At 39.4% G+C, this 26,641-nt stretch overlaps 1 protein-coding gene and 2 non-coding genes across 3 annotated transcripts in view; all 3 read right to left on the bottom strand.

Moving 5' to 3' along the window:
* Positions 1–26,467, bottom strand: part of SF3B3 (splicing factor 3b subunit 3) — a 43,397-nt gene extending 16,930 nt beyond the window's left edge. The window contains exons 1-11 of the mRNA XM_032853976.1: positions 26,343–26,467; positions 25,160–25,296; positions 22,785–23,111; positions 21,659–21,831; positions 20,972–21,113; positions 17,989–18,101; positions 15,321–15,458; positions 14,431–14,534; positions 10,376–10,541; positions 7,886–7,981; positions 4,831–4,903 (exon numbers count right to left, since the gene is read on the bottom strand). Coding sequence (XP_032709867.1) covers positions 4,831–4,903; positions 7,886–7,981; positions 10,376–10,541; positions 14,431–14,534; positions 15,321–15,458; positions 17,989–18,101; positions 20,972–21,113; positions 21,659–21,831; positions 22,785–23,111; positions 25,160–25,229 — 1,402 coding nt within the window. The 5' untranslated portion in view covers positions 25,230–25,296; positions 26,343–26,467. The remainder of the gene's footprint in view (positions 1–4,830; positions 4,904–7,885; positions 7,982–10,375; positions 10,542–14,430; positions 14,535–15,320; positions 15,459–17,988; positions 18,102–20,971; positions 21,114–21,658; positions 21,832–22,784; positions 23,112–25,159; positions 25,297–26,342) is intronic.
* Positions 15,912–15,997, bottom strand: LOC116866020. The gene has a single exon (XR_004382315.1). It is a non-coding gene; the product is annotated as a small nucleolar RNA SNORD111 (small nucleolar RNA).
* Positions 22,406–22,485, bottom strand: LOC116866019. The gene has a single exon (XR_004382314.1). It is a non-coding gene; the product is annotated as a small nucleolar RNA SNORD111 (small nucleolar RNA).
* Positions 26,468–26,641: the final 174 nt, after the last annotated feature.

Here is a 26,641-nt window from a genome sequence, read left to right as displayed (position 1 = left end):
AAGATAATCCTTATAAGCAAGAAAGGTCTCCAGCCTCTTCCCAAAGAAGTTAATGTGGGAACATAAGACCTAATGAATAAAACAGATTACTTAAGCCTCAATGAGACTATCATTCTCAGGTTCATAACTGAGAATCCCAGGATGTCCCAATAGGAAGGAGATAAGAGGATTACCAGGAAGTTGGGGGGGGAGGGTCTGTTTATATTGTCAGTCCTTGACCTCTCTACTCTTATTATTTAAAAACACAACTATTCAGTGGAGACAAGCAATCCTATTAGGATTTGCTTTTCTTTTAACAAAACATAGTTATGAATAAGCAAACACGAGTGAGTTTCTCAAAGTCAGAGGATCTGAATACAGGCAATCCCAGAAGTTTCTCATACAGACCCCATAGTTAAAGGCCACCTATTTCCCATATATTCCATTCTACACATAAAAACAGCTTCTGTGTGTCTCCCACATCCAGCACGATGTTTAGCATTATGCTTGATAAATGCTGAAGAAAGAAAAGGTGTATTTATTTTTCATGAAGGACTGAGATTTCCCTATTTTACATCTGAATTTTCTTTTATCAATTCCCCTTTTTGTCCCCCTTCCCTCATAAGAAATCAGGTGAACAAGGGACAGAACTACAAGTAGACAAGGTACTAAATTTTGTTTTTGTTTTTTTTTTTGGAGAGGTACTAAATTAAAGTGACTACCTCACTCGTAGCAGAAGGAGCTATAGGGCACTGTGTACCCGAGCCCTTGTCCAAAGCTTAGTACCATAGAGCTGATCCATTCCACTCCCATCAAGGACAGTTCGGATTCTGATTGCTCCAAAGGTGGTTCAGCTGAACCAAGACTATTCTACGAGTTCAGCAGAATCAGTGTTCTTCACAGAAAAAGAGGCCAACTGAAGACATATCACTAGTGTAGCCTAGACTAGTTCTCTGCCCTATGAGCAGGACATACTCAAACTGACAGACTATAACCAGCATTTTAAAATAGAAATACATAGAAATAAATATAATTTATGAAACTGCTTTACACATGAAATTAATAACCCAGTAAGGGTGAGTATTATTTTCCAAACTCATACTTAATACATGCGTATACTGACTGGGTGGCTGAAAGGCAAGTATCAAAGATCTTTCCCAATGGGTATAATCCAGTGGCTATACCTGGAATCCAGAATAAGTGTTCAAGTTCCAAATCATAAACACTGGAGAACTAGATAGCTAGTTTTAGATTATCTTTGTTACAACCGTTAAGATGTATCAAATGCTTTGGGGACACTTTATAAAATGGCTTCATAAGACAACACTGTTCACCACCATTTGAGTAAGGACATGGTTATCCCTGAAATGGATGACTTAATAGTTTACAACAAAACCAAAATGAATCTCCACACAATACCAAACTTGGAAGCTTTACTCCAGCTGTTTTTGAACTGGAAATTTGTAGTGTGTAAAAGTAACAGAAATTGCTTAATTTTAACTATATGAATATTGTGTCCTTTTCCACACTCTCATTACTGAAACCCAATATCCTAAAAGCTGTGCCAGAGCAAATTAAAGCCAAACAACAAAGGGCTCTTAAATGGTCAGGATTTCTGGTCTTTTTCTTCAGTCAAGGGGAAAGGGAGAAACTTCCAGCAGAGACCATGGAAATTTTAACTAAAACGCAAGAGAATGAGGAGAGGAAGGAAGGTGGGCTGCCTGGGTCTTTACCCTCCCTTTGACCCAAGGCCCCAGACTGCTCAGATACAAAAATAAAGAGAAGCTCAGTGGACTTAAATAGGATCTTACATTCCCTGAGCAATTCAACAACCACTAGAGCTGCTTTACGCCACAGATTCCCTCATAACATCCATTACCCTGTGAATACTAAGCACAGACTAACTTTCCTCTCCATTCTACAGCCAGGAGGACCTATAGCGGGCCAGTTGCTCATGTCCTAGGGAAGTTATAGGTTAAGAGTTGGAATTCAGAACATAATCAAGCTAAATGACCATAAATAAATGCCTTGCCTTTTTCCGGAAGTTACAACTTTCATATACAAAAACGTTAGTTCAGGGGCACCTGGGTGGCTCAGTCAGTTAAGCGTCTGCTTTGGCTCAGGTCATGATCCCAGAGTTCTGGGATCAAGCCTCCTGTCAGGCTGCCTGCGCAGCTGTGCTCTCTCTATCTTGTGCTCTATCTTATGCTCTTGCTCTATCTCTGTCTCTCTAATAAATACAAACTTTAAAAATAAAAATCTTACATGTACATACGAATGTGTGTGTGTGTGTGTGTGTGTGTGTGTGTGTGTATAAAGGACATTAGTTCATACCTCAGTGAAGAATCTTTCAGGGTATGAGAATGCATCTTTCTCACTTAAATAAAACTTCTGAGCACTGCTAAAGCAGCCCACAGGGGAGGGAATACTTTCTTCTTCTCTCCTCTGCCTTAGTATCTGAAGCTCAATAAACAGCTCACTCTAAAAGGCAAAATGAGTGACCATACAATGACTTGAGCTTCCAGTATACCATTCTCGCTTTATACTTGGGACTACTTGGTACCTGCCTTGCCTCAGCAGTCCTGATTATAAGCCCCAAAAAAGTGGCTTTCTCCAGGACTTGAGTCATTACAGCTGAAACAGACAAAACTCCAGAGGAGTGTATGGAGTTAAGGCTTTCCTAGCTATACTTTCTTTCAGCTTAGTGAAAGACAAATTAGTCATATTTTCCACTAAGGGAAAAAATACAGAAAGCTGATTCCTGCCTCAGACCATGTAATATACAGGCAGATGGGCGTGCATCTCTATAATGCACAACAGCCAACTGCAAAGTTACCCTCTGAGAGATGCCATCCGGGCAGTCTTATTACTTTGTGCAGATCCCTCTCCCTGGGCAACTCTAAGACCCCATGGTAGACCCTAGCAGTACGTACACACCTGTGGTGATCAGCACCTTCACCAGCCACCTGTGGAAGAGAAAAAAAGGCTTGGTATTGGTAGTGTGCATCACCACGTACCAGCCAAGGTTAGTAGTTGCCTGGAAGACTACAGCATGTGTGGACATGTGGGCTACTCACTCAACAGTTAACTTGGGAGTATCTGGTAAGAGAATGAACAGAGAGAACCTGACCTTTTTTTGTGGGTGATCACCCAAATTACAAGTTTCTAAAAAGTAAAATTCATTAGGATGTAAGTCTTTTCCTAGATTTTGGTATTTAGAGAAGAAAAAATTTCCACTACAAGTTCCACCATGCAACATACTGCTGATCACTGACTCATTAAGCACTATCAAAAAAGCCTTTTCTGATTCTCCAACATAACCCCATTCCCTGTCCTCTAACATATCCTAGCAACATGCCTGTGCCTTTCATTACGCAGAACACACAGCAGTTTTATATACTTGTCTTCTTTTTTAGATGGCAGTGCCCCGAGGGGAAGGATCCTATCTTAATCACTCTGGGAGTGCAAGGTGGACACCCGGAAAGACTACAGAATAGAACTTAACCTAAAAAAACAGCAAGAACCACAGACACCCACTACAGGGTTAGTCAAATGAACACTGGATTGGAAGTTCAGAGACTATGCTTTCGGTTTCCATTACCTCAATGTGCTATCTCGGAAATGTCAACCTGTGTGACTTTTCTGCCTTCATCATAAAAATGAGGGGTAACCTGCTTATAAATCTAAACCCTTGTTGAAGTTTAAGAAGTAGAAAATGAAATACAAAGACAGGAAGTGTATGGAATACTAGGATTTTATCTCAAGGGCTCAAAAAATTCCAAGTGTAGACAATGTTTGCATCAAGCTATAATATCAACCAGCCATGAAGCTAAAGGTGAACATCAATACTGACCAGTTTCTCTATGAAGACATTAAACAAAATGAGGAAATCCTTCTAAATCAATCATCTAAAAATTATCTTCTCAGCAAAAATGAACCTACTAATTTCCTGTTTGCTGCTTTTTTCTTTCTACTTATCTCAGACTTGGCTCAAATGTCCACATGAAAACAAAACCCACCACAATGTGCATTCTACTAATATGAAGAGGTTTCCCTCCTACACATTTCCCAGCTCCCATAAAATCAAACATCAGAACATCAAAATATCAGGAAAATTTCCAGCTGTTTTCTTGAAAATGCTTTGTATGCTGGCCAGGGTGCTCTTACTCAGCAGGCCCACATTCCTAAGGGAACAAGAGGAAGATGAAGTCTAGGAATAGAAATGACCTACACCCCCAAAGAATCCAAGGGAAAATGAGAGTTAAGTTTCAGTTCTCAAATTTAATTAACTCAAGACTTTCCTGCTGGCTGTTGCCCTATTATGCATTTTCACATAAATTTCAAAATTTTAGGATGAAGTGGCCCATTTTTATCCAGGAGCATGGACTCCTGTTGCCTCCATCCCCTCTTTTTTACCCACTCTAAAATTCTAATTCCATTCAATCAATCTTAATCTGAACTTTTCTGAAGCACAACTACACCCACTAAGTGGGACTAATAAACTTCATCAAATCTCTTAATACCTAGAACAACACCTTCAACTTCACCGTGGTTTCAGCACAATAGAAGAAAACACTGAAGAAAAATGAAGTGAAAACTTTCCCTCACACCACACTTCTTACACAGATGGAACCAGTACCGTCAAGATGAATACAGTACCCTTACTCGTGCGTAAAAAGGGTGAAGGCATCCTGATTCAGAATCTGAGAAACGTGACGTCAAGCCAGAAAATGTTTCTAGTATATTGCCAAAAAAAAGCAATATATAAATATTATGAATGCAGACACCTAAGCCTTCTATTGTCAATGTCACCCAGACCCACTTTCTGACTATTGGGAATGGGCTGCTTACCTTCAATGTGCCGACGCACTGTCCAGACAGCATTGGGGTTACCGGGTAACTCAGAGACAGCCATTTCTGATACCTGACAGGATAGGAGACAAACCACAGATCCAGTGAGCATAGAACTTAGCTCCTTGCTTAAAACTACACTAGATAATGGGATTCTGAAAAGGCAGTGCTCATACTGCATGTTGGATTAAAAGAATGGAACCAGGGCACCTGGGTGGCTCAGTCGGTAGAGCATGTGACTCCTGATCTTGGGATTGTAAATTCAAGACCCATGTTGGGTTGTAGAAATTACTTATTTTTTTTTAAGATTTTTATTTATTTATTTGACAGAGAGAGAGATCACAAGTAGGCAGAGAGGTAGGCAAAGGGGGAGGAGGGAAGCAGGACCCCACTGAGCAGAGAGCCCAATGTGGGGCTCAATCCCAGGACCCTGGGAACATGACCTGAGCCGAAGGCAGAGGCTTAACCCATTGAGCCACCCAGACGCCCGGGATTACTTAAAAATGGGGGGGGGGACCTTTTTTTACAAAGAGAATGGAATCATTTTATTAAAAAAAAAAGAAAAAAAAAGTTTAGAACCAAAAGGGGCTGGAAATATTAGCAATGCCCCTAACAAACTTTAGCAAAAAGTGATGGAATATTTAGGATAGCTGTTGCATCAAAAACTATGCAATTTCTTTCAGTATGACATGCCTGTATCTTCCTCAAGAGAACACATAGAATCAAACAGGCCATGATCTAAGTTAGCATCCCATTTCTTCCCTAGCTCCCTTAAGGCCAAATCCCATCTCTCTTCAAGGACCAATTCAAATGCTACATCCTTTAGGAAAAAACCTTCCCTTATCCTCTTGTGAGGCAGTCCACTCTCCCTCCTATCAGATCTCAAAGAAATCACCGCCTCCTAAGGCATTTATCTAAAAAGTGATTTCAGGAATTATTCTGTCCTTCCTACTAGATTTTACGCTCCTTAAGGTTAGAATCAAGAATCCTCTGAATATCCTATAGGTTCTCAAACATGAGAGGAAATGAAATATTTGAGATGAACTAACAATGATCTAGAAGGGAAAACTAAGTGTAGGTTACAGATGAACTCACAATATAATCCCTGTATTTTTTCTGTAAATACAAACCATTCCAAAATAAAAACGTTACTATTTTTAAATGACCCAGAAATTATTTACTTAATATATTGTATCATGTAACCACATGGTTATAGAGAGAACTCACGTATACCCATTAAAGGCAGTAACCGTTTTGGTTTTTTTTTTTTAACTCAACTAATAAAATAATAGGAATACCTGATCATGGAAAAGAAGAACTGAGTAAAACTTCATCACCAATAACACCTAAGTGTTAGGAGTGCTATACTCTATACCAAATGCAACATGTGACAGTGACCCTGCTCAAAAGAGACCATAATCTGGCTTAATAACAAGGTTCAACAAATAAATATGGAGGAGCAAAGTAATGTTTTAACAATTTCAAAATGTTTTTCTGTGTAACAGAGATCTTTTATAGACCTGGAAAAAAGTGGGAGGCGGTGGAAGACTCAAAAACAACAATTCTTAACCGGATCCTTTATCTCTTACACTGTACACAAAATTTTCTGTTAATGCACATATGCACTTCTGGTGGAGAATTTAGCTTTTGTCAAATGCTGGATGGTATCTGATGAGCAATCAAAAACTGTTAGTATAGGGGCGCCTGGGTGGCTCAGTGGGTTAAGCCGCTGCCTTCGGCTCAGGTCATGATCTCAGGGTCCTGGGATCGAGTCCCGCATCGGGCTCTCTGCTCATCAGGGAGCCTGCTTCCCTCTCTCTCTCTCTGCCTGCCTCTCTGTCTACTTGTGATCTCTGTCTGTCAAATAAATAAATAAAATCTTAAAAAAAAAAACTGTTAGTATATATTGGATTTAAGTCATTAAAAATTTACTAGCCTGATGAGTATTTTGGCAGAGCCAAAAAATTTTCAAATACCCTGAAACAGCAGTATTAATAGCTAGCATAAATTAAAGATACTCTATGCCAGACTTTGAGCTAAGTGCTTCTTACACATTCTCTCACTTAATTCACACAATCTTTAAAACAGATACTATTATTAAGCTCATTTTATAGAAAAGAAACAAAAGCTTAGTAATAGCTACTAAGTGGTAGAGCCAGAATTCAAAACCAAGGTCAGTCATCTTGTCTGTATTCCAATAAAAATTTACAAAAACAGGCAGTGGGTTACTGAGAGCTTAGAGCGTGCCAACCCCCAACTCTAAAGCAAACGGCCATAAGAAGCTTTACTTGGCTCTTAACAGAATCAACCCCAGGGAACTTGCTAAAAAAAACCATCAACTCTAGAACCAAGAGGATGTGGGATTTGAGTGTCCATGTCACCTAAAAGATCCAGCAATAAAGAATTAAATAAATTCTGATCTATCCACTACAGTGGAGTATTACAGAAACATTAGGGGCGCCTGGGTGGCTCAGTGGGTTAATGCCTCTGCCTTCAGCTCAGGTCATGATCCCAGGGTCGTGGGATCGAGCCCTGCATCAGGCTCTCTGCTCAGCGGGGAGCCTGCTTCCCCTCCTCTCTCTGCCTGCCTCTCTGCCTACTCGTGATCTCTGCCTGTCAAATAAATAAAATCTTAAAAAAAACATTAAAAAGAATACAACATAAAAAATAAACTTAATAAAATAAAATATACAGTATTAATATAGTTAAAAACACATAAATACCTAAAAACTTTGAATACAGACCAAGATTAGAAGAAAATAGAATAAAATGCTCCATGCAGATTTCTCCATGTTTTAGCTGGTGAATGTGGAGCCAGTAGGGGTTATTTCCCCCCCTTTCAACCCCATTCGCCAATTTTTAAAAATGTGTCTCTTGTACTAACAAGATAAAGATTAGGAAATTTAAACTTCGTTACAGAAAAAGAGGAGAAAGAAAAACATTTCTTCTTTCACAGAAACATTAATCACTTATCTCATCAGAATAAAGCCATAGCTGCTTTTTCAATGCTTCTCTCCAAACCCTGCAGATGATCTAAATAAAAATGCCCACTTACCTCAAGTCCATGCCTTAAGACTCTCAGAGATGATCGCGGTCCCCTACCACAGGCCACATAGAGCTGTGGTGTGTCTTCATTGGCCAGATCAGCTATCTGAACGAGAAAAAGGCAAAAAAAAAGTCTACTTGTACCAAGTTTTCAAAACTAAACCTGATTTTCTCGGGGGACAAAGTACTTGTTAGTTTACTAAGATTATATATTGGCTACAAGCCGTGTAGTGTTATGGGGAAAACCCTCGTGTTCCAAAAAGCAAACCAGTTTGAAGCAACAAACTTTACTAACAAAAAAAGGCTTGTATCAGTTTTTCAGTTAGCAAATTATTTTTTTTACAGAGAGTAAAATGAGTGTTATCGAACCTTGAACTGAAATTTAGTATTTCCTTTCAACTAAAAATATAAACTACAATATTATTACAGTATCAGTGACTATTACCAATAAAAATGACTTTTACTCATATAACATTAAAATTTATATACCTCCAATTATTCTTCTCATCACTACTTCAAAATTACATTCAACAGATCTGCTAGACTACACATTATCAAAGTTGCCTTATCAAGAGATACTCCTACAATGTAACTGACTAACCACTGGGTAACTACACCTGACTGTTCAGGCACCAAATGGGGAAGACATGTGTTATGTTGGTATCCCAGACATCTAGCTGCTTTTCAGTACATTTTTTGGTCAATAATGAGTCCAATCATTTGTACTATAGTTTTGTCAAACAGGTCAGTTCAAGTGAAAATTCGTAACTGTAAGACAATACGGCTTACTGTAACACGGACAAACGTGTGTTGAGTGCATACAGCCTTCACAATGATCTCTTCCTTAAAAAAATTAACTCACCTATTTCAAATGCACCATCTTCTTATTTAAACAAAGCCTTGATAAAGAAGCACATTACTTTTTCATAACTGAAAAAATACTTTGTTATCTTGATTTATGTTTATTACTACATGCATTTAAAAATATTATTCAGACATAACAGCTTAAAAAAAAAAAAACAAAAGGAGCGCCTGGGTGGTTCAGGCTGACTCCTGATTTTGCTCAGGTCATGATCTCAGGGTTTATAAGACTGAGCCCCACATCAGACTCCAAACTGTGCAGAGTTGGCTTGAAAGTCTCTCTCTCCCTTTGCCCCCTCCCCTGCTCACATGTGCGCGCACACATGAACGTGCTTTCTCTCTAAATAAATAAAATCTTTAAAAATAAATAAATATGAAAACATTATTCAGAGAAGAAATCCAGTTGCCTCACCAGGCTAGTAAAGACACCATGGCACAAAAAAATACTCAGCCCCGCTACAGATACCTGAACTTTCTCTTAATTTTATCCTTTATCTACAAACTACACCATTATTTCTTCAAATTCCAATGGAAGGGGGGGAAAACCACTAACAATCTATTTAGGAATTACTTAGTATTTTCTACTGCCTCAGGGCTAATTTCTCAAAAAGAAAGAACAAAAGCAGTTAATGTCAAGAATGGTTAATTTGGGGGCGCCTGGGTGGCGCAGTGGGTTAAAGCCTCTGCCTTCGGCTCAGGTCATGATGCCAGGGTTCTGGGATCGAGCCCTACATCCGGCTCTCTGCTCAGCGGGGAGCCGGCTTCCTCCTCTCTCTCTCTCTCTGCCTGCCTCTCTGCCTACTTGTGATCTCTGTCTGTCAAATAAATAACTAAATAAAATCTTAAAAAAAAAAAAAAAAAAAAAAAAAGCTGTTCCTGACTGATCGCAATGTCTCTGGAGAATTTTAAGAAATGGTGTGTTAAAATAAGATAGAGGTGTTCCTTGACTATAAATATTCACAACTATTAAGTGCTAAAAGATCAATTCCAGAACACCATGAAGTACACGAGCCAATTTACATTAAAAAGAAAGGGGTGAGGCACCTGGCTGGCTCAGTGGGTTAAGGGTCAGACTGTTGGGTTTCAGAACATGGTCTCCAGATCTTGAGATCAAGCTCTGCATCAGAGAGCTCTGTGCTGGGCCTGGAGCCTGTAAGAGATTCTCTCTCCCTCTCCCCTCACCCAACCCCCCACACACTCTCTCTCTAAAAAATAATAAAAAGAAAAAAAAGAAACATATAACACACACAAATACACACGTGCACTGACAGATCCAATGAAAATGCCTGTAAGCAAACACAAGTTGTTAATAGCAGCATCCTCAGTGAATAGAAAGTTGAAAATAAGATTGGGAGTAGGAATTTTACCATTTACCTTTTGTATGGGTTAGAATTTTTATACTGAACACAAGTTACAGAATTAAAAAAAAGTCTAAGGACTGATGGAGTGGTTTTTAGTTCTCCACTTTTCACCTTTAACTGCTTCACCTTTACACTCTGGCGATTTCCACAGATACGCTGATGAACCTCATTCTTAGACTACATCTTAATTTAACTGCAGTTAAAACTTTCAACTTATTCAGATACAAAAACATCTGGCTGGTACTGTTCATTGTGGAAGTGACTGGAAAGACCCACACCTGGCAAAACAAAATGGGAGACAGGCTGTCCAATTCATCAACCAGCACAAGGTTTTTGAGTGGTCTTGGTTGGAAGAAGAATGTGTCTCCTTCTTCCAGAGGCATGGCAGATGAAAACTCAGGTTCTTCATCATCGTCTCCGAGATGAGCAATTTGATATAAGTAACTGGGGAGAAGCACAGAAAAATTTAATTAAAAACCTTCTGCCTAAAGATTATGTTTACCATAAACACAATGCTCAGAAAGCACTTTCCAAAGATCTAATCAAAATTCTAACATGCACTATTGAGTCAGCGTCGATAGTTTCAAATCTGTTTATCTAAGTGGGGTCTTCTTTCTTAGAACAGAATGGATGAAAAAATGAAGACTACTGAATTCAGGGGGCATGTGACTGGCTCAATCAATAGAAGATGCAACTCCTGACCTCAAGAGTTTTGAGTTCAAGCCTCATGTTAGGCACAGATCACTCAAAAAAAAAAAAAAAAAAAAAGACTACTGATTTCAGATTGGTACAGTAAAGGACCTTAGCACCAGTGTTTAAAAGCACCTGGCTTCCACTAGAGTACCTTGGTTTGAATCCCAGCTCTGCCTCTTAACTACCTACATATTATTAATCTGTACGTGCGTCACTTGTATCAATTTATAAAAATAAATAGTACCTTCCCATAGAATGCAATGAGTATGTAGAACTGCGTATGCATGGAACCTAGTGAGACCAGTGTTTGTCAAATAAAATGGAATATACAAAATTTAAAAAAAAAAATCCCAATTACACTTTAGGGAATTGCATCACAGAGAAATTTGTGAAATTTGTAAATCTGTGAAAGAAATTTGATCAGACACTTAAGTCCCTAAAATAAAATGACATAAATGAAATCCAAACAAAATCTACAACCATTTCTTATTTTAACCAAAACCAGGCCAAGTCTAACAGAAAATAAGAACTGGTGTCACTTTGCAGTAACATGCAAATATCACATATCATTCCCCAAAACACTCCCCATACAGACATTACAGTATCATTCCCCGAAACAAAACATAAACATATCAAAGGTAATAAGCAACAAAATCATTCTGTCCTTCTCCTGTCTGTAATCTGGCTAATAATACTTAGTGAAATGATTTACAAAAAAAAAAAAAAAAAAAAAAAAAAAAAAAAAGATGTAAAGGAACTTTAAGAGTAGATAATCTAGAACAATATACCATCATAAGCTGAGTATGCACTTAGCTTCTGGGAAGCTCAATTTAAAAAAGAAACACCAAAAATCACTGGTCATGTTAACCCCTTAAGTAATAGACCAGGACCTTTAATATACAGCACTTTAAACAACTTTAAGTTTAGCTTTTTAGAAGCAGAATAAAATGACTAAATCAACATCTGAAATACATAGCTATTCAAGAAATATTTACCAAATAAACCTCAACATTTAACACTTTTGGTAAACACATCAGATTCTATGCTAAATTACAAAAAAAGGAAATAGATTATCCTTCAACAATGTATAAAAGCACTGAAAATATAAGATACACATATAAAAAGTTAATTAGTATAAATTCCTCATGGAGGCAAGAGGTGTACACACAGATGATAGAGTCCACCTGACAAAAATACCTTCAGTATCTACTAACTGCCAGATAACCAAAAGGATGCTAGGCTCACTACCTCCCATCAGAGAGAAGGTTGGTTAAATCTTCTAAGTTTCTGTGACTACGGTGTTGTGGTTCAGAGCAGAACTTTGGAACCAGATGGTCTGGGACTTAGGTGTCTGATCAAATTTCTTCCACAAATTCTCTGTGACCCAATTCCCTAAAGTGTAAATGAGGTAAGGGCACTGTCTCACTGAGAATGTTATGCATTGATGTTATGTTATTTGCAGCACTTAGAACAGTGCTTGGAACATAGTAAATACTAAATGCTAAATGTCTGATAAATAGGTTGCTTTATGATTAATACCCACAGTACCTGTTCCTGAGGACCCAAATCAGCATGTTTTAAGTGCTCCAGACTTCAGCTTCAGTTCAGCAGCAATGGATTATATCTCACAAGCTCAAACCCATCCCAGTCTGATAAGTACCTGCCTGTATACTTCAGTCTTTCTACTCTCTGCCCCAAGAGATAAATTTCAAACCAGAAATTTTCGGAAACGAGTAAAAGAGCAAATAATAAAATTCACCCATAATCCTAGCAGTATCCCAGAATACTCATATTAACATTTCACTGGATCTACTTCCAGTATTTTTATTTTCTAGTTTTTGTATGTAATTTTATTTTAAAGAACTGCATCATTCTAAAAAAGTTACTTTTTAAATAAGCAGTGTATCTTAAAATATTTTTCGTATCAGTATTTTTCACTTAAAATTTCTATTTATTATGGAAATTTTTAAACACATACATAAGAGAGAATAGTAATAATTAATGAACCCATATGTGCCCATTGCTCAGCTTCAACAAAGGTCAACCCATGACCAGTCTTATTTTATTTCCCATTTCTCCAAAATAATATTGATTTCTTGATATTTTCCAATAGTATTCAAATTTTACCACTGTCTCAATATTTTATCACTTTTTAAAGATTTGAGAAAGCCTACACACACACAGGGGAGGGAAATGGAGGGAGTGTCTTTTTTTTTTTTTTAGGTTTTATTTGAGACAAAGAGAGAGCAAGCGAGAGAGGAAGAACAAGCAGGGGAGAGGGAGCCCAATGGAGGACTCAATCACAGGACCCTGGGATCATGACCTGAGCCAAAGGCAGACATTTAACCAACTGAGCCACCCAAATGCCCAGGGAAGACAATCTTATGCAGACTCCGCACTGCGTGTGGAGCCTGGTGCAGGGCTCAAACTCATCACCTTGAGATCATGACCTGAGCTGAAACCAAGTCAGATGCTTAACCGACTGTGTCCTGTCTGTCTCAATATTTTTATAAAGTTGATTTGTTTAGATCAGGATCTAAACAAACCCATACACTGCATTTAGTATACAGAAAACATTTTTAGTGGCAGCGTATCTTGTGACCATACCCCATACTGATGGGGTATTTAGGTTGTACCTCTGCGTTCACAAATAGCACTAGAGTGAATATCGCGGGTGCATCTTTGTGTTAATCAAACACAGCCAGAGTTTAAATTCGTAAGTGTAGGATGAAATTCTGATAAAGTCAGTAAGGATGAGTAACAGGCATGTCTAAGAAAGGAAAAACAGTTGGAGAAAGGCAGAAATGGGATAGAATTCTAGAATCCTAGACATGACTTCATTTGGATCACGAGGAAACAGCATCAGTTAAGTGACTGCAGAGACTTCAGCAAATACTGGCAAGACCTAAACTAAAAATAAAAAGCAAGACCAAGTCACTGAGTAATTTGGAGACTTAGATATTGTTCTTAAATTCAAGGCTAGAGTTCAGACTTTATCCATTTGGTAATAAAAAGTCATCGAAGATTTTAACACAGGGATAAGGGAAAGGATTTCACCAAGGTTGTCTTAGCTGCTTAACGAGTTTTACAGGAAAAGACAATGAAACGTAGTAAGAAAACTAGTGAAGTCGTTTAGACCAGCCCTATAAAAAAAGGGATAAGGAAGTAAAAAGAGAAGTTAGCACTCAAACGGAAGTGGTTTTTTGTCCATAAAAATTGAGATGTTAAACTCAAGTTGCTAGAACTCATCCATTAGCCACTAACAGAAGAGCCGAGGCTGGGAAGGCGAGTGACGTGGCCAGGCAGCTGTGGGTACTCACAAGCTTCAACCTCAGATTTGTACAAGTGAAGCCTTCGTAGAACATAAAGTAGTTTCACAAATATTCAATAAAATGTCCAGCAAGCAGCTCAGGAAAGATCCCTTCTGAAGCTACTTTTGCAGTTACCTGAAGATAGTGACTAAAGTCACTGAAGTAGAATAAATAACCAAGAAAAACAATGTGAAGGGGAAAGGAGGGCAAAACCTTTGAAGAAACTAGAACATTCTTTTGGAAAACTCTTCGGCCTTAGAACCACATCTCCCTCCTGCCAACTTTTATAATAACAAGGGTAAACTAGGGTAATAAAAAGGATTACTCACTGGTTTCCAAATTCTGATGCTACAAAAAGGAAGCCTGTTTTAAGCACACACATGGCAGCAGCAACGGGCACAGTATCGAAATACTTGAGCCGGATCTCAGTAACCTGGAAGGGGGGGGGAAGAAAAAGATTCTACCATGTAGGCAAGTGAAGCTAGGTCACAGAAGGTAGCCCAGTATTGTAAGACAGCAGAAGCAGAATAACAAATAAAATATTGTCCTCAGTATCTAAACCCAGGGTTACCAAACTAAAACCCAAGACCAGCCTAATTTGTTTATGTACTTCCTATAGCTGCTTCTGTGCCATAATGGCAGAGTTGTATAGTTGAGGCAGAGTATATTGCCCATAAAAGCTGAAAATGTTTATTACTGGGCCTTTACAAAAAAATTTGCCAACTCCTGAGCTAAACAGGTATCTAAAAAATTGCTCAGTTGTTCACAGAGCTCCTCCACAGGATGAAAACAGTGATCATGTGTATTACCAGTTTTCAGTAGACATCAAGAGCTTTTCTTGCTACTCACTAGAAGTGGCATTACTCAGTCTTAAACACGAGACTACCAGACCAAGAATCTGTTAACCACAGAAAACCTACATTTCTATACTAGTTGCACATATAAAAAGCTTTAACACCTTAGACAACCACTTTTTAAGGTATTATTTCCATTTTATTGACTTGTAAAGTATTAACTGTCCTATCTCAGAGTAGTTTTGAAGAAAAGATGGTTTATAAAACCACTCTGTAAACCCTAAATGTACACCTAAGTACCGGTTTTTGAATCAAGATTAAATATATCAAAACTAGAATACCATAGGACATTTTATCAACCAGACTACCCTAACAAAAGTGTTTCTTCATGTTTTTTTTTCCCTCTCCATCCACAGTCTGCTTACCATATCTTCATCTGTCTCCAAAGTGATCTTGAAGATATCTCCCTGCTCAGTTTGGGCCAAAAAGAAGAACATCGATTTGGTCTTATGGGTGGCAGAGCAGACAAAAATCATTCCTCTTTCAGGATCATCCAGGTCATTCTAGCAAAGTCAAATATAGAATCAACAACTTAGAAATGAGTACTTCTTATTTAGGGAATGCAGCACCTTACCAATAGGGATCATACAGGTCACCCACCCAAGGCCTAGAAATAACCCCACAGTCCTTTTTAAGTTTTGACCCAGAGAAGCCTGTTCGCCAAAATATAAAATGCAGTAGCCAAAATTCTTGTTTACTATAACTATGTGACAAAGCCTGTGTATAAAAAAATAGCCAGAGGGCACCTGGGTGGCTCAGTTGGTTAAGCAACTCCCTTCAGCATAGCTCATGATCTCAGGGTCCTGGGACTGGCTTTCTGCCAGTCAGGCTTTCTGCTCAGCAGGGAGCCTGCTTCTCCCTTTCCCTCTGCCTGCCACTCTGCCTGCTTGTGCATGCACTCTCCCTAATAAGTAAATAGAATCTTTAAAAAAAAAAAAAGCCACAATTTCACTCTACATTCTGATCCAATGAGTAAGAAAAAAACTTTCTTCAGAGAAAAATGTCAAAGATATGAAATTTAAAGAGCCATCATTTCAGACTATGAAGAAAAGTCTTACACGTCCATGACACTACCATCCAAACTATCCTTCATTAGCCTTGTTCCACATCATCTTCCTTAACTCCTACAAGGCAACTCTTTGACTATAATCCTGGCTGGGTTTTTTTTTTAAATGTTTCCAACATTTTGTTATTTCTCCCACTGACTTTGTTCTTTGAGGGCAAAACATGTTTTATAGGTTTTTATACTCCCAAAACCAAGTACGATGCACAACAGTTAGGTAGGTGCTCAGTAAATGTCTGATGAGCCAAACTGAACTTCCCACCCCTTACCAAGAATTTAACTTGAGAGATTTCTTCTCAGATTTCCTAAAATTCATGGACTCGTATCTGGATATCATATATTAGATCAACTAAGTAAGACCTACAAGATTCAACCCCAGGACCTATAAGTTAATATTAAAAAAATATAAAATGAGGGGTGAAAGGAAAGACCGAGGAAGCAGACATTAAACAGGATTAGCTGAAGCTGGATATACAGTTCATTATATTCTACTTTGCATATCCTTAATAATTTCCACATACATTGTTAAGATTAAAATTGATAAAACACCACTTTTAACCACCAAGGTAGTAACTGAACTGAGGGGAAACGCACTGTGTGAAAAGATATTAGGGAAAAGAATATTTACCACCTCAAAATTCACCACCTGCTTCCACACCAATTACAAAAAGGAAAAGGTACCCTCACAATTAAGCAGCACAGGCAGACACTACCTTAACAATTTATCATCACCAAGTCAAACCAACATTCTGTACCCCTAATGTGATAGAATTGGAAATGTGCCACTCCTTCTGTAATGATTCTACCAAAAAATATTAACATGGATACAACCATATGGAAAAATATGATGGGACAAACTTCAAGAAAATTAGCCCTCCCTCAAAAAAAAAAGTCAATAAAAGACCAAAAGCAAACAAAGGTGAGACAAAATATTCTAAAAGGGCAGTAAAAGTAGGTAAAAGGGTACTTTTGAGGAGGACAATGAGAGAAATTGGTATATGAACTACACGTAAGATAACTGTGTTACACAAAACAGTGTATTTCTTGCGCATGATATTGGTAGTGTGGTTACACAGTAGGAAAAGTTCTTTTTAGGAGCTACATCTTAGGAGAGTATATCAAAGAAAACAACCCAAGGGATGCTTGGGTGGCTCAGTCAGTTAAGCATCTGCCTTCAGCTCAGGTCATGATCCCGGAGCCCTGGGATCAAGTTCCACATCGGGCTTCTTGCTCAGCTGCGATGAGCAGTGAGCCTGCTTCTTCGTCTGCCTGCAGCTCCCCTCTGCTTGTGTGCTGTCTCCCCCGGGCCCCTGACAAATTAAGTCTTTGAAAAAAAGGAACAAAATCCAAATGCAGTAAAACATTAAATTGGTGCATCTTTTTTGGTATATAAAAGACAAACAGGAATTCATTTTTCTATTCTTTAAAATTTCCTGTACATTGGAATGGTTGCAAAAAAGACAAAACAGTAGAAAACAATCTATCTCCAATAAATATGTCTGGCTTCTTCAAACTAGAAACTCAGGAATTTCAAAATGATCATCCACAGATTCTTCTGAAATGGAAACCATGTTTTTAATTCCTTTTCTCAAAAAATTTGTTTTGCTTTCACTAAAATACCAGCTTCACCGGGGCGCCTGGGTGGCTCAGTGGGTTAAGCCTCTGCCTTTGGCTCGGGTCATGATCTCAGGGTCCTGGGATTGAGCCGGGCACTGGACTCTCTAATTCCACTGGGCTCTCTGCTCAGCAGGGAGTCTGCTTCACACCCCGCCCCCCCCCGCCTGCCTCTCTACTTGTGATCTCTCTGTCATATAAATAAAATCCTTAAAAAAAAGAAAGTTTTATTACAAACAACATTTATGAAGAAACTAAAACCTCACAACAAATAAACTAAGAGGCTATGCTGTAATTACAAAAAATAAATTAACTTCACAAACACCAGTATCTTTTCTTAGGGCAAAGATTTTTACCCGTCTCCTGGGAATTGGACAGCGGATATCTGGTTGGTCACCGAAGTTCTTGTAGGTGATATAGTTTTCAGAGCAGATTAACACTCCACTTGGACCATCTGACCCTCCGGGAACTACAAAAAAAACCCACAGAACTTAGCAATGATATAATGTAATATGATTTACGATTTAGCTTTCAGTTCCTTCTCTCCTTCAGCACAACCTGGATGAAGGTGTGAGTGCCTGAGACTAAGAAATATTCAGTGTTTCTTTTCCCTAATACTAGCATAAGACAAGGATGGAGTGCAGTTCGGGTAGTCTTAGCCTGTACAGGTAGATGATGTCGCATCTAAAATTTCTAGCTGAGTCAAAACTCAGTTCTCATCTTTAGCCCTATATCCCAACTGTGCACTGGACACTTTTACAAGGATACTCCACAAGCAGCTTAAAAATACACTGTATTCATAAACAAACTCAAGTTCCTTCCCAAATCTATTCGACCTCCTGGGTCCTCCATCTCAGAGAACACCACTATCAGTCAAACCAGAAACCTGGGTGTCCCTCTTCAAGTCTCTGTCCCCTCACAACTCTACTGAGTCTACCTTCTTAGCAGTGCTCATGCTGCCAATCCCCTGGGTTGGTAAAACAGCTTCCCAATCTGGCTTACATTCTTATCCTCCACTTAATTAGCCAAAATGTAAGAAAGTGATGTTTCCAAAATATTCAACTTTTTTTTTAAAGATTTATTTATTTATTTAACAGACATAGATCACAAGTAAGTAGAGAGGCAGACAGAGAGAGAAAGGAAGAGAAGCAGGCTTCCCGCTGAGCGGAGAGCCGGATGTGGGGCTCGATCCCAGGACCCTGAGATCATGACCTGAGCCGAAGGCAGAGGCTTTTAACCCACTGAGCCACCCAGGTGCCCCCAAAATATTCATCTTTAACAGATTATTCCCTGCTTAAAATCCTTCAGTCACATCAACAAAAAATAAGTTAAATAAAATCCTTCAGTAGCTACCTTCCCAGCACAGCCCTTTAGTTCTATTAATCCATGAGCTTCCGAAAGTTCTTTGAACGAACAATGTTCTTTCTATGCACATGGGCCTTTGCGCATCTTGCTCTCCTTGTCCACAACAGAAACTCCTTCCTCCAACCCCCACCCAATACCTAAATAACTAGTCCTCCAGTCTCAGCATAGAGCTCTTCTCCAGAAAGATTTCTCTAACATTTTCCTTTCTTTCCCTGGGTTAGAGACCTCTCCTCTACCCTGTCATGGCATTTAATACATTCTCTGGCAATTTTTTTTGTTACTTGGACATATTCATCACCAGACTCAACCCTTCATTAAAGGAGACACCACATATAATTCTTCACCCAGGAGACTGACTCTGCACATACTGACTGTAGAGGCTCAATAAAAAATTGGTGAACAGGGCACCTGGGTGGTTCAGTGGGTTGAGCCTCTGCATTCAGCTCGGGTCATGATCTCAGGGTCCTGGGATGGAGCCTCGCATCAGGCTCTCTGCTCAGCAGGGAGCCTGCCTCCCCCCCCCTCTGCCTGCTTCTCTGCCTACTTGCGATCTGTCAAATAAATAAATAAAATCTTAAAAAAAAAAAATTGGTGAACAAGTGAAGACCTGACAGCAAAACATATGGTAACGTTACAGCAAATAATGAGATGTGTAATCTATTGTCCAAGGTTCTTCTGTTTAATACATGGCCTCTTTAAGATTTAATGCTCAAAGACAAGTGCTATCTTATTCTCCAAAATCTTCCCCCAAGAGGGCATATTTCACTTTAGACATCAATTCAAGTGCAAATGACTCAACATAAAAGGGACTGGACCACTGGCTCCCCCAAGACAGTGGGGAAGAAACTTACAGGACCACAAATATACATGTCCCATTTAGTCCTTTAATATAATAAATGAAACTGATACTGATTTTCTTTTTCAAGGTTTCATTTTCTAAGTAATCTCTCAGTTCAACGTGGGACTGGAATTTAACATCCCCAAGATCAAGAGTCACATACTCCACTGACTGAGCCCATCAGGCACCCTGGTTACTGACTTTCAAATCGTAAACATCTCTGAACACCTATAAAAATCTTACTTAGCTCTGACGCATTTAAAGCAGACTTCAATATTCTAAGACCTTAGGTTTGGGTATTTATAACCATAACCAACATATATAGATTTTTGTTACTAACCCTTCCCAATTTTGATACTTAATTAGGGTCATAAAGTAGTACAATAGTTTTTTTTCCCCTTATCTCTGGAGAAATTTAAGATCCCTAAAAATTCTAGACCTTAAATCTTTTGGGGAGTATTTCTGACTACTGCTGCAATTTCTTTAATGGATGCTGGTCTATTCAGGTTCTTAATTTCTTATAGGGTCAATTTTGGGAACTGCCTTCAAAAATATTTCCATTTTACCTAAGTTTTTAAATTCATGGACATACATACCATTTTATCTTGTTGATTTATCCATTTCATTTGTCTTTTCAAAGAATTAGGTTTTAGTTTTCTTAATGACAGTGAAAGATGGTCTACAGTAAAAATATCGGAGCACCCAACAGTAGTCAATGTTCCAAGCTGCATGCTCTCCCCATCCTTTCTTCCCTGCCCCCATTAGCAGATAAGAGTCAGCCACTCCATGAACTTCTAACTTCACCAAAACACAAGCAAGGTACTTAGATTTACCACAAATGGATTGTAGTTTCCAAACCCTATTAAGTAAACTCTCCTAGGTTTGCGTATAAAATGAGCCAAGCAAAAAGGTACAGAATAGTTCTGAGAATAAAGTACCTGTAAAGGCATCTGGGTGCCTCTGTCAGTTAAGCCTCTGCCTTTAATTCAGGTCATGATCCTGGCGTTCTGGGATCCAGACCCACATTGGGCTCCCTGCTCAGTGGGGAGTCTGCTTCTCCCTCTCCCCACCTCTGCTCTTGCTCTCTCCCTCTCTCTCTCAAATAAATAAAAAAAAAAAACTTAAAAAAAAAATACCTGTAATAAGAAAGTTGCCATGTTCCTCCAAAGGTTCACTGTATTTTCGGACCACATGATTTAAACCAAGGTCTAATTCATAGAAGGTAAGAGTCTGCTGAGTATTAGCCGCTGCTTCCCCTGTTGGATCATTGTCTGCTTCCTATAAAGAAGGACAATGGCACAAACACAGCATTAGGATCCCTCCATCTCATGAGTGGGGAAGCAAAGGTCCCAACAGTTTACCAAAGTTCACACTACTAAGTAATAGCAGAGCTGGAACACAAACCTGGGTCTTCTGTTTTGGGGATCAAGGTTCCCTCTAATGAAGGCTACAGCCTTCCATTCAAGGCAAAGAATAGTATGCCCCACCCTTCACCACCTCCCTGAAAAAAAAGTTCCACATACAGTTTCACCTCCTTTTTCAGACAGCTCTTCCCCCCAAAATACCATTTTTATAGGGAGATTGTTCGAATCAGAGTAAGGTGCTATATATAGTTAAAGTTAAGCTGTGAAACATTCCAAAGACTCCCGATAAGACACTTGGAAAACAGAAAGATTTGTTAGCAAAATAACTGTAAGACAACACAATGAAGAAACAATCAGGAAAGCACTGAGGTCAATCAAAGAAACCATCGTGTGTGGGGAGGGGGAGAAGGAAGAAGGGGGAGAGAGGAAGAGAGCAGGGAGTCAATGAGTCCCCATTACCTCATAATCCATTTCGAGACAAGCAAACATTGGATTTTCAAATCCCACATCTACTCCAACCACATGATATACTAAAGTGTTCGCTTTGTGGGCCTCTAGGGGAGATGAAATGGTAAGCCGGGCTGCAGCATCTCTGTTTAAGATATATACCAATTTCTGTTTTTCAATGGCACCTACAGATAAAAGAGACAAAACAAATAAAATTTCCAGAAAATGTAAAGAAGGGCTTATAACAGCCAGACTCGCATCACAATTGTTTCTTTAAAATTATTAATTGCCAACATTAACTCCACAAGTGTATTAATTAGGATTTTACTATCAGTAAAATAGACAATAGAATTTTACTCCCTTCCTTCTTAATAGGGATCTTAATATCCCACTAATTCTTCAAGAAAACTTTTCAGCGTGCCCTATATTTAATGATAATGGGAAACAAAACATTAATTCCTAAATTTGCCAGCTTTATTCTCTGAATTAAATCTAATGATTTCATGACTTGTTAAAACAGTTGCCTTCTGGGGCGCCTGGGTGGCTCAGTTGGTTGGGCGACTGCCTTCAGCTCAGGTCATGATCCTGGAGTCCCGGGATCAAGTCCCACATCAGGCTCCCAGCTCCACCGGGAGTCTGCTTCTCCCTCTGACCTTCTCCTTGCTCATGCTCTCTCTCACTGTCTCACTCTCTCTCAAATAAATAAATAAATAAAATGTTTTAAAAAAAAAAAAAAAAAAAAAACCAGTTGCCTTCTGGAGGCCTGATCAGATACACAGAAGTTTCTTCAAGATATATATCAGAGAAGAGACATGAATGTGAATCATCACTTCAGGCTGATGAAAGCAACCATATTCACTGCCTAATTATGTACAATCATTTCATTGTAGGCTTTCTGCTACACAGAAATGGGAAAAACATCTAATTCAACCAGAAAGGAAATAAAAAAGGTGTGTTAAGACTATTGTCATTGTTTTAAAAGGAAAAGCAACTTTAAACCATGGCATTAATCCAAATGTGATCCAAACTTTACCCAGGTAATGAACTTACAGGCACACTGCCAAAAGCACAGCACTATTACCCCAAACTGAGAATCTATGAAGTCTCAAAGATACACTTAATAGATCAAGTCACTCACTAATCATAACAGCGCGCCCTTTGGGATCCACAGCTAAGAACTGGCCAGGAACAATGCGGCGGCATCCACTCTTGCCAAAGGTTTCTTGGTGAATTTTCTCAAACATATTCTTAGATGGCTGGTATTCCAAGATAACAATCCGACCCGAGTCACTGCCAACCACAATGTAGTCTTTGGTGCCACCAGTCAGCCTAAAGGCCATGAGTGACCGGATAACACCAAATACTTCCACAGTTAGCAGAGTGTGTACTTTGCCAGTGTTGGGGTCAGGGCGAAGCAGCTCCAGTATCTTCCCACGGGAAACAACAATTTCCTGCTGTTTGGTTCCTAGATCACCAAAACAATAAAGATCATGAATAATCAGAATTAGTCCAAAAAGCAAACTGATTGGGTCAAATGCCACTCAAGATAAATATAATTAAGTTGGGGTATTTTTTTAATTCTATTTCATCCCTAGAATTGATAGGACTTAACAAAAGTGATATCAAAGAAAAACTTTTACAAAATGGTCACACAGGGGCACCTGGGTGGCTCAAGACATTAAGCGTCTGCCTTCAGCTCAGGTCATGATCCCAGCATCCTAGGATCCATCCCTACATTGGGCTCCCTGCTCAGCAAGGAGCCTGCTTCTCCCTCTTAGCTCCCCCGGGCTTGTGTTCCCTCTCTCACTCTGTAAAATAAATAAAATCTTAAAAAAAAAAAAAAAAAGTCACATAGGGACACCTGGGTAGCTCAGTCACTTAAGCATCTGCCTTTGGCTCAGGTCATGATCCCAGGGTCCTAGGATGGAGCCCCACCTCAGGCTTCCTCTCTCTGTCCCTCCTCCTGCGTGTGTCCATGCATGCATGCGCACACACTCTCTCTCACAAATAAATAAAATCTTTTAAAAAAATGCTCAACAGGTACTTTTAAAAAACCCTTTTTATTTTTCTAAAATTTGCCATCAATCTGCATAACTGGGAGTCGTCTACAAATCATTATTAACATACGTTTAGCTTCATAGAATTAAGTATTTCCAAAGGCTCTTTTTAGCTCATCTTGAAAGCTATTATACTAGAAAATCATATTTTTATCTGTGCAGTTTGATGGATTATCTCAAACAACTTTTAAAGCTGCTATCTAATATATACCATTTATTTCTAAACTCTGTCCTAGGGGGCACCTGGGTGGCTAAGTCGTTAAGCACCCACCTTCAGCTCAGGTCATGATCCCAGAGTCCTGGGATTGAGCCCCACACCAGACTCTGTGCTCAGCAGGAAGCCTGTTTCTCCCTCTCCCACTCCCCCTGCCTGTTCCCTCTCTGTCTCTCTCTGTATCAAATAAATAAATAAAATCTTTTTTTAAAAAAATATACTTTAAAATAAATAAATAAATAAACTCAGTCCTGGGAAAATTCACTTGCTTTCACAACCATTAATGACATTTTCAAATGCATTAACAGCCAATTTGTCCCCATCTCTCCCTGCCCACTACACAATTCCACTTGGATGTGTTGTCATCAACTTTTTTTTTTTTTTAAATATTTTTTAATTTATTTACTTGAGAGAGAGAGAGAGCATTAAAGGGGAGAAGGTCAGAGGGAGAAGTCGACCCCCTTCCAAGCCGGGAGCCCGATGTGGGACTCGATTCCAGGACTCCAGGATCACGACCCAAGCTGAAGGCAGTCGCACAACCAACTGAGCCACCCAGGCGCCCCATGTTGTCATCAACTTTTAAATGAAATGTTTAAAATAACTAAATTCCCTCTTCCCAAATTCCCTCTCTAGTCCCAACTAATCTGCTATCAATGTTACTGTTATTTTCTCTACCATCTAGGCTGTTCTATCTGTCCCCACTTTTCTAGTACAGGTCTTCACTATCTAATGCCTAAACATCCTCCTCGCCTATCAGATATCTGACTCTTATAAACCCCAATCCATTCTCATTTGCTCATGGCCACCATTTATCAGGTCACCTTACTTCCCAAAGGCCCTCTCAGGATCAGGTAAGATCAAGTACTTCAAACAGCTTTGGAGACTATAAAGCGTTACATAAATGTTGTCCATAATTCAGAAAATTTTTTTTGTTATTTCAGGGAAAATGTTTGAACTTGATAAAGGAATTTGAAGCATGAAACTAATGTCAAAAATGTTAAATTCAGGGGTGCTGGGGTGGCTCAGTGGATTAAAGCGTCTACCTTCAGCTTAGGTCATGATCCCAGGGTCCTGGGATTGAGCCCCGAATCGTGCTCTCTGCTCAACAGGGAGCCCTGCTTCCCTCCAGCCCCCCACTGCCTGCCTGTCTGCCTACTTGTAATCCCTGTCTGTCAAATAAATAAATAAAATCTTTTTTTAAAAAAAGTTAAATTCAGAAAGAAAGTTAACTGGATATCTTACCAGAGAAGTTGCCATGAATGGCAAAGCTGATGCCTGTGGCTCGCTGCAAGGTCAAGTTGTATAGGAACATGATGGCAGCAACACTGAGATACTCACAACTTCACAATCAGGCCGCAGTTACAAGGAGTCAAAACAAGCTAAGAGCACATAAAAGCACAAAAATATCAGCTGGGAGACTTACTTTAACAGACATTTCCGCACAGGAACTTCTGGCTGAAGGGCAGAACCCATACAGTAAGGCTTATTGACGAATAACGTTATTTATAACCAGAGAGCATTCTGCATGCCATGCACTAGGCTGTATACTCTGCCTCTAATCCCTACAAATAACTCATCATACTAATGAGTTATACTAACTACAGCTATACTAACTACAAATAACTCATTATAGTAATTACAGAGATGAAGAAATTGAGGTTAAGAAATCAAATCACCTGCCTGAGATCATTAACAAGTGGTAAAAATCTTTGGGATCTGTACCATTAAGAAACGGTGTGCCTTTACTGTCAAGAAACTAAGCAGCTAAAAAAAAAGAAAAGAAAAGAAAAGAAAAAGAAACTAAGCAGCTCTGCACGTTCTTGTATTTGCATAGGTTACACACACACATGGTTCACAATTCTTTAAAAGCACAGCAAAAAGCTCCTTTCCATCCATTCCCTAGCCTCCATCCCTTCTTCCTGTGCCAAGGGAACATCACTGCATTCAAACTTCACAAGATCTTCAGAATAGATACCAGTGTCCCCCGCTTTGCAAATGACAAAATTGAAAATCAGCGAAGGAAACAGTTGCCTAAGTACCAAAACACGAATTCAAAAGAGGGTCTTGGGACCAAAAACTGTTTCCGTTATTTACGCTTTCAACACACTGAGTCTTCCCACCTTACAGTTGGCGTGTCGTTTACGTCCATCTTAACCCCTCCTCTCACCCACCCCCGGGCCTAAAAGCCAGGCAATTTCTGTAAGTCTTACTTTGATCCAAGCTTCGTTCCCACCTTGGAGACGGAAGTGGGAGACGACTCCTGAAAGCCGTTTTCATACCCAAGCAATCCCTTCCACCTCCTTCCCTGGCCTGGACCTTACGGGCCTAGGCTGCTTCAAAACCCGGCCAGAAGCCCGGCCAACCCTCCTACATGACCGCTCTCTGCCTCCCCAGGCCCGAGAAACTTGGGAGCCTTCTTCTTTACCCTGCAGCAGGAAGGATGGCGTAGATATCCGACAGATGCTGAGTTCTTTCAAGGCCTAATCCACCGCCAGCTTCAACCCACCGGTGTCCGCCATTAGCTCTAAAGGCAGGGACCTTCCGGCGGGCGCGCGACGTATAAGAAGTCCCCAACTGGCGCCTGAAGAATATTTATGTAATTTTTAAAAATGTTTCTTTCTTCGACTCGACATTGAAAATTAGTTAAACATACCTTATGCCCGTCACTTTTCCCAGGAGAACAGAAATCAAATAGACCTTTTAAAGTGTACTTTAAAAAAAAAA

The sequence above is a fragment of the Lontra canadensis genome, unplaced genomic scaffold (assembly GCF_010015895.1).
Source record: "Lontra canadensis isolate GAN:19392208 unplaced genomic scaffold, GSC_riverotter_1.0 scaffold8, whole genome shotgun sequence".
NCBI lineage: Eukaryota > Metazoa > Chordata > Mammalia > Carnivora > Mustelidae > Lontra > Lontra canadensis.
This window is presented reverse-complemented; position numbering and strand designations above follow the sequence as displayed.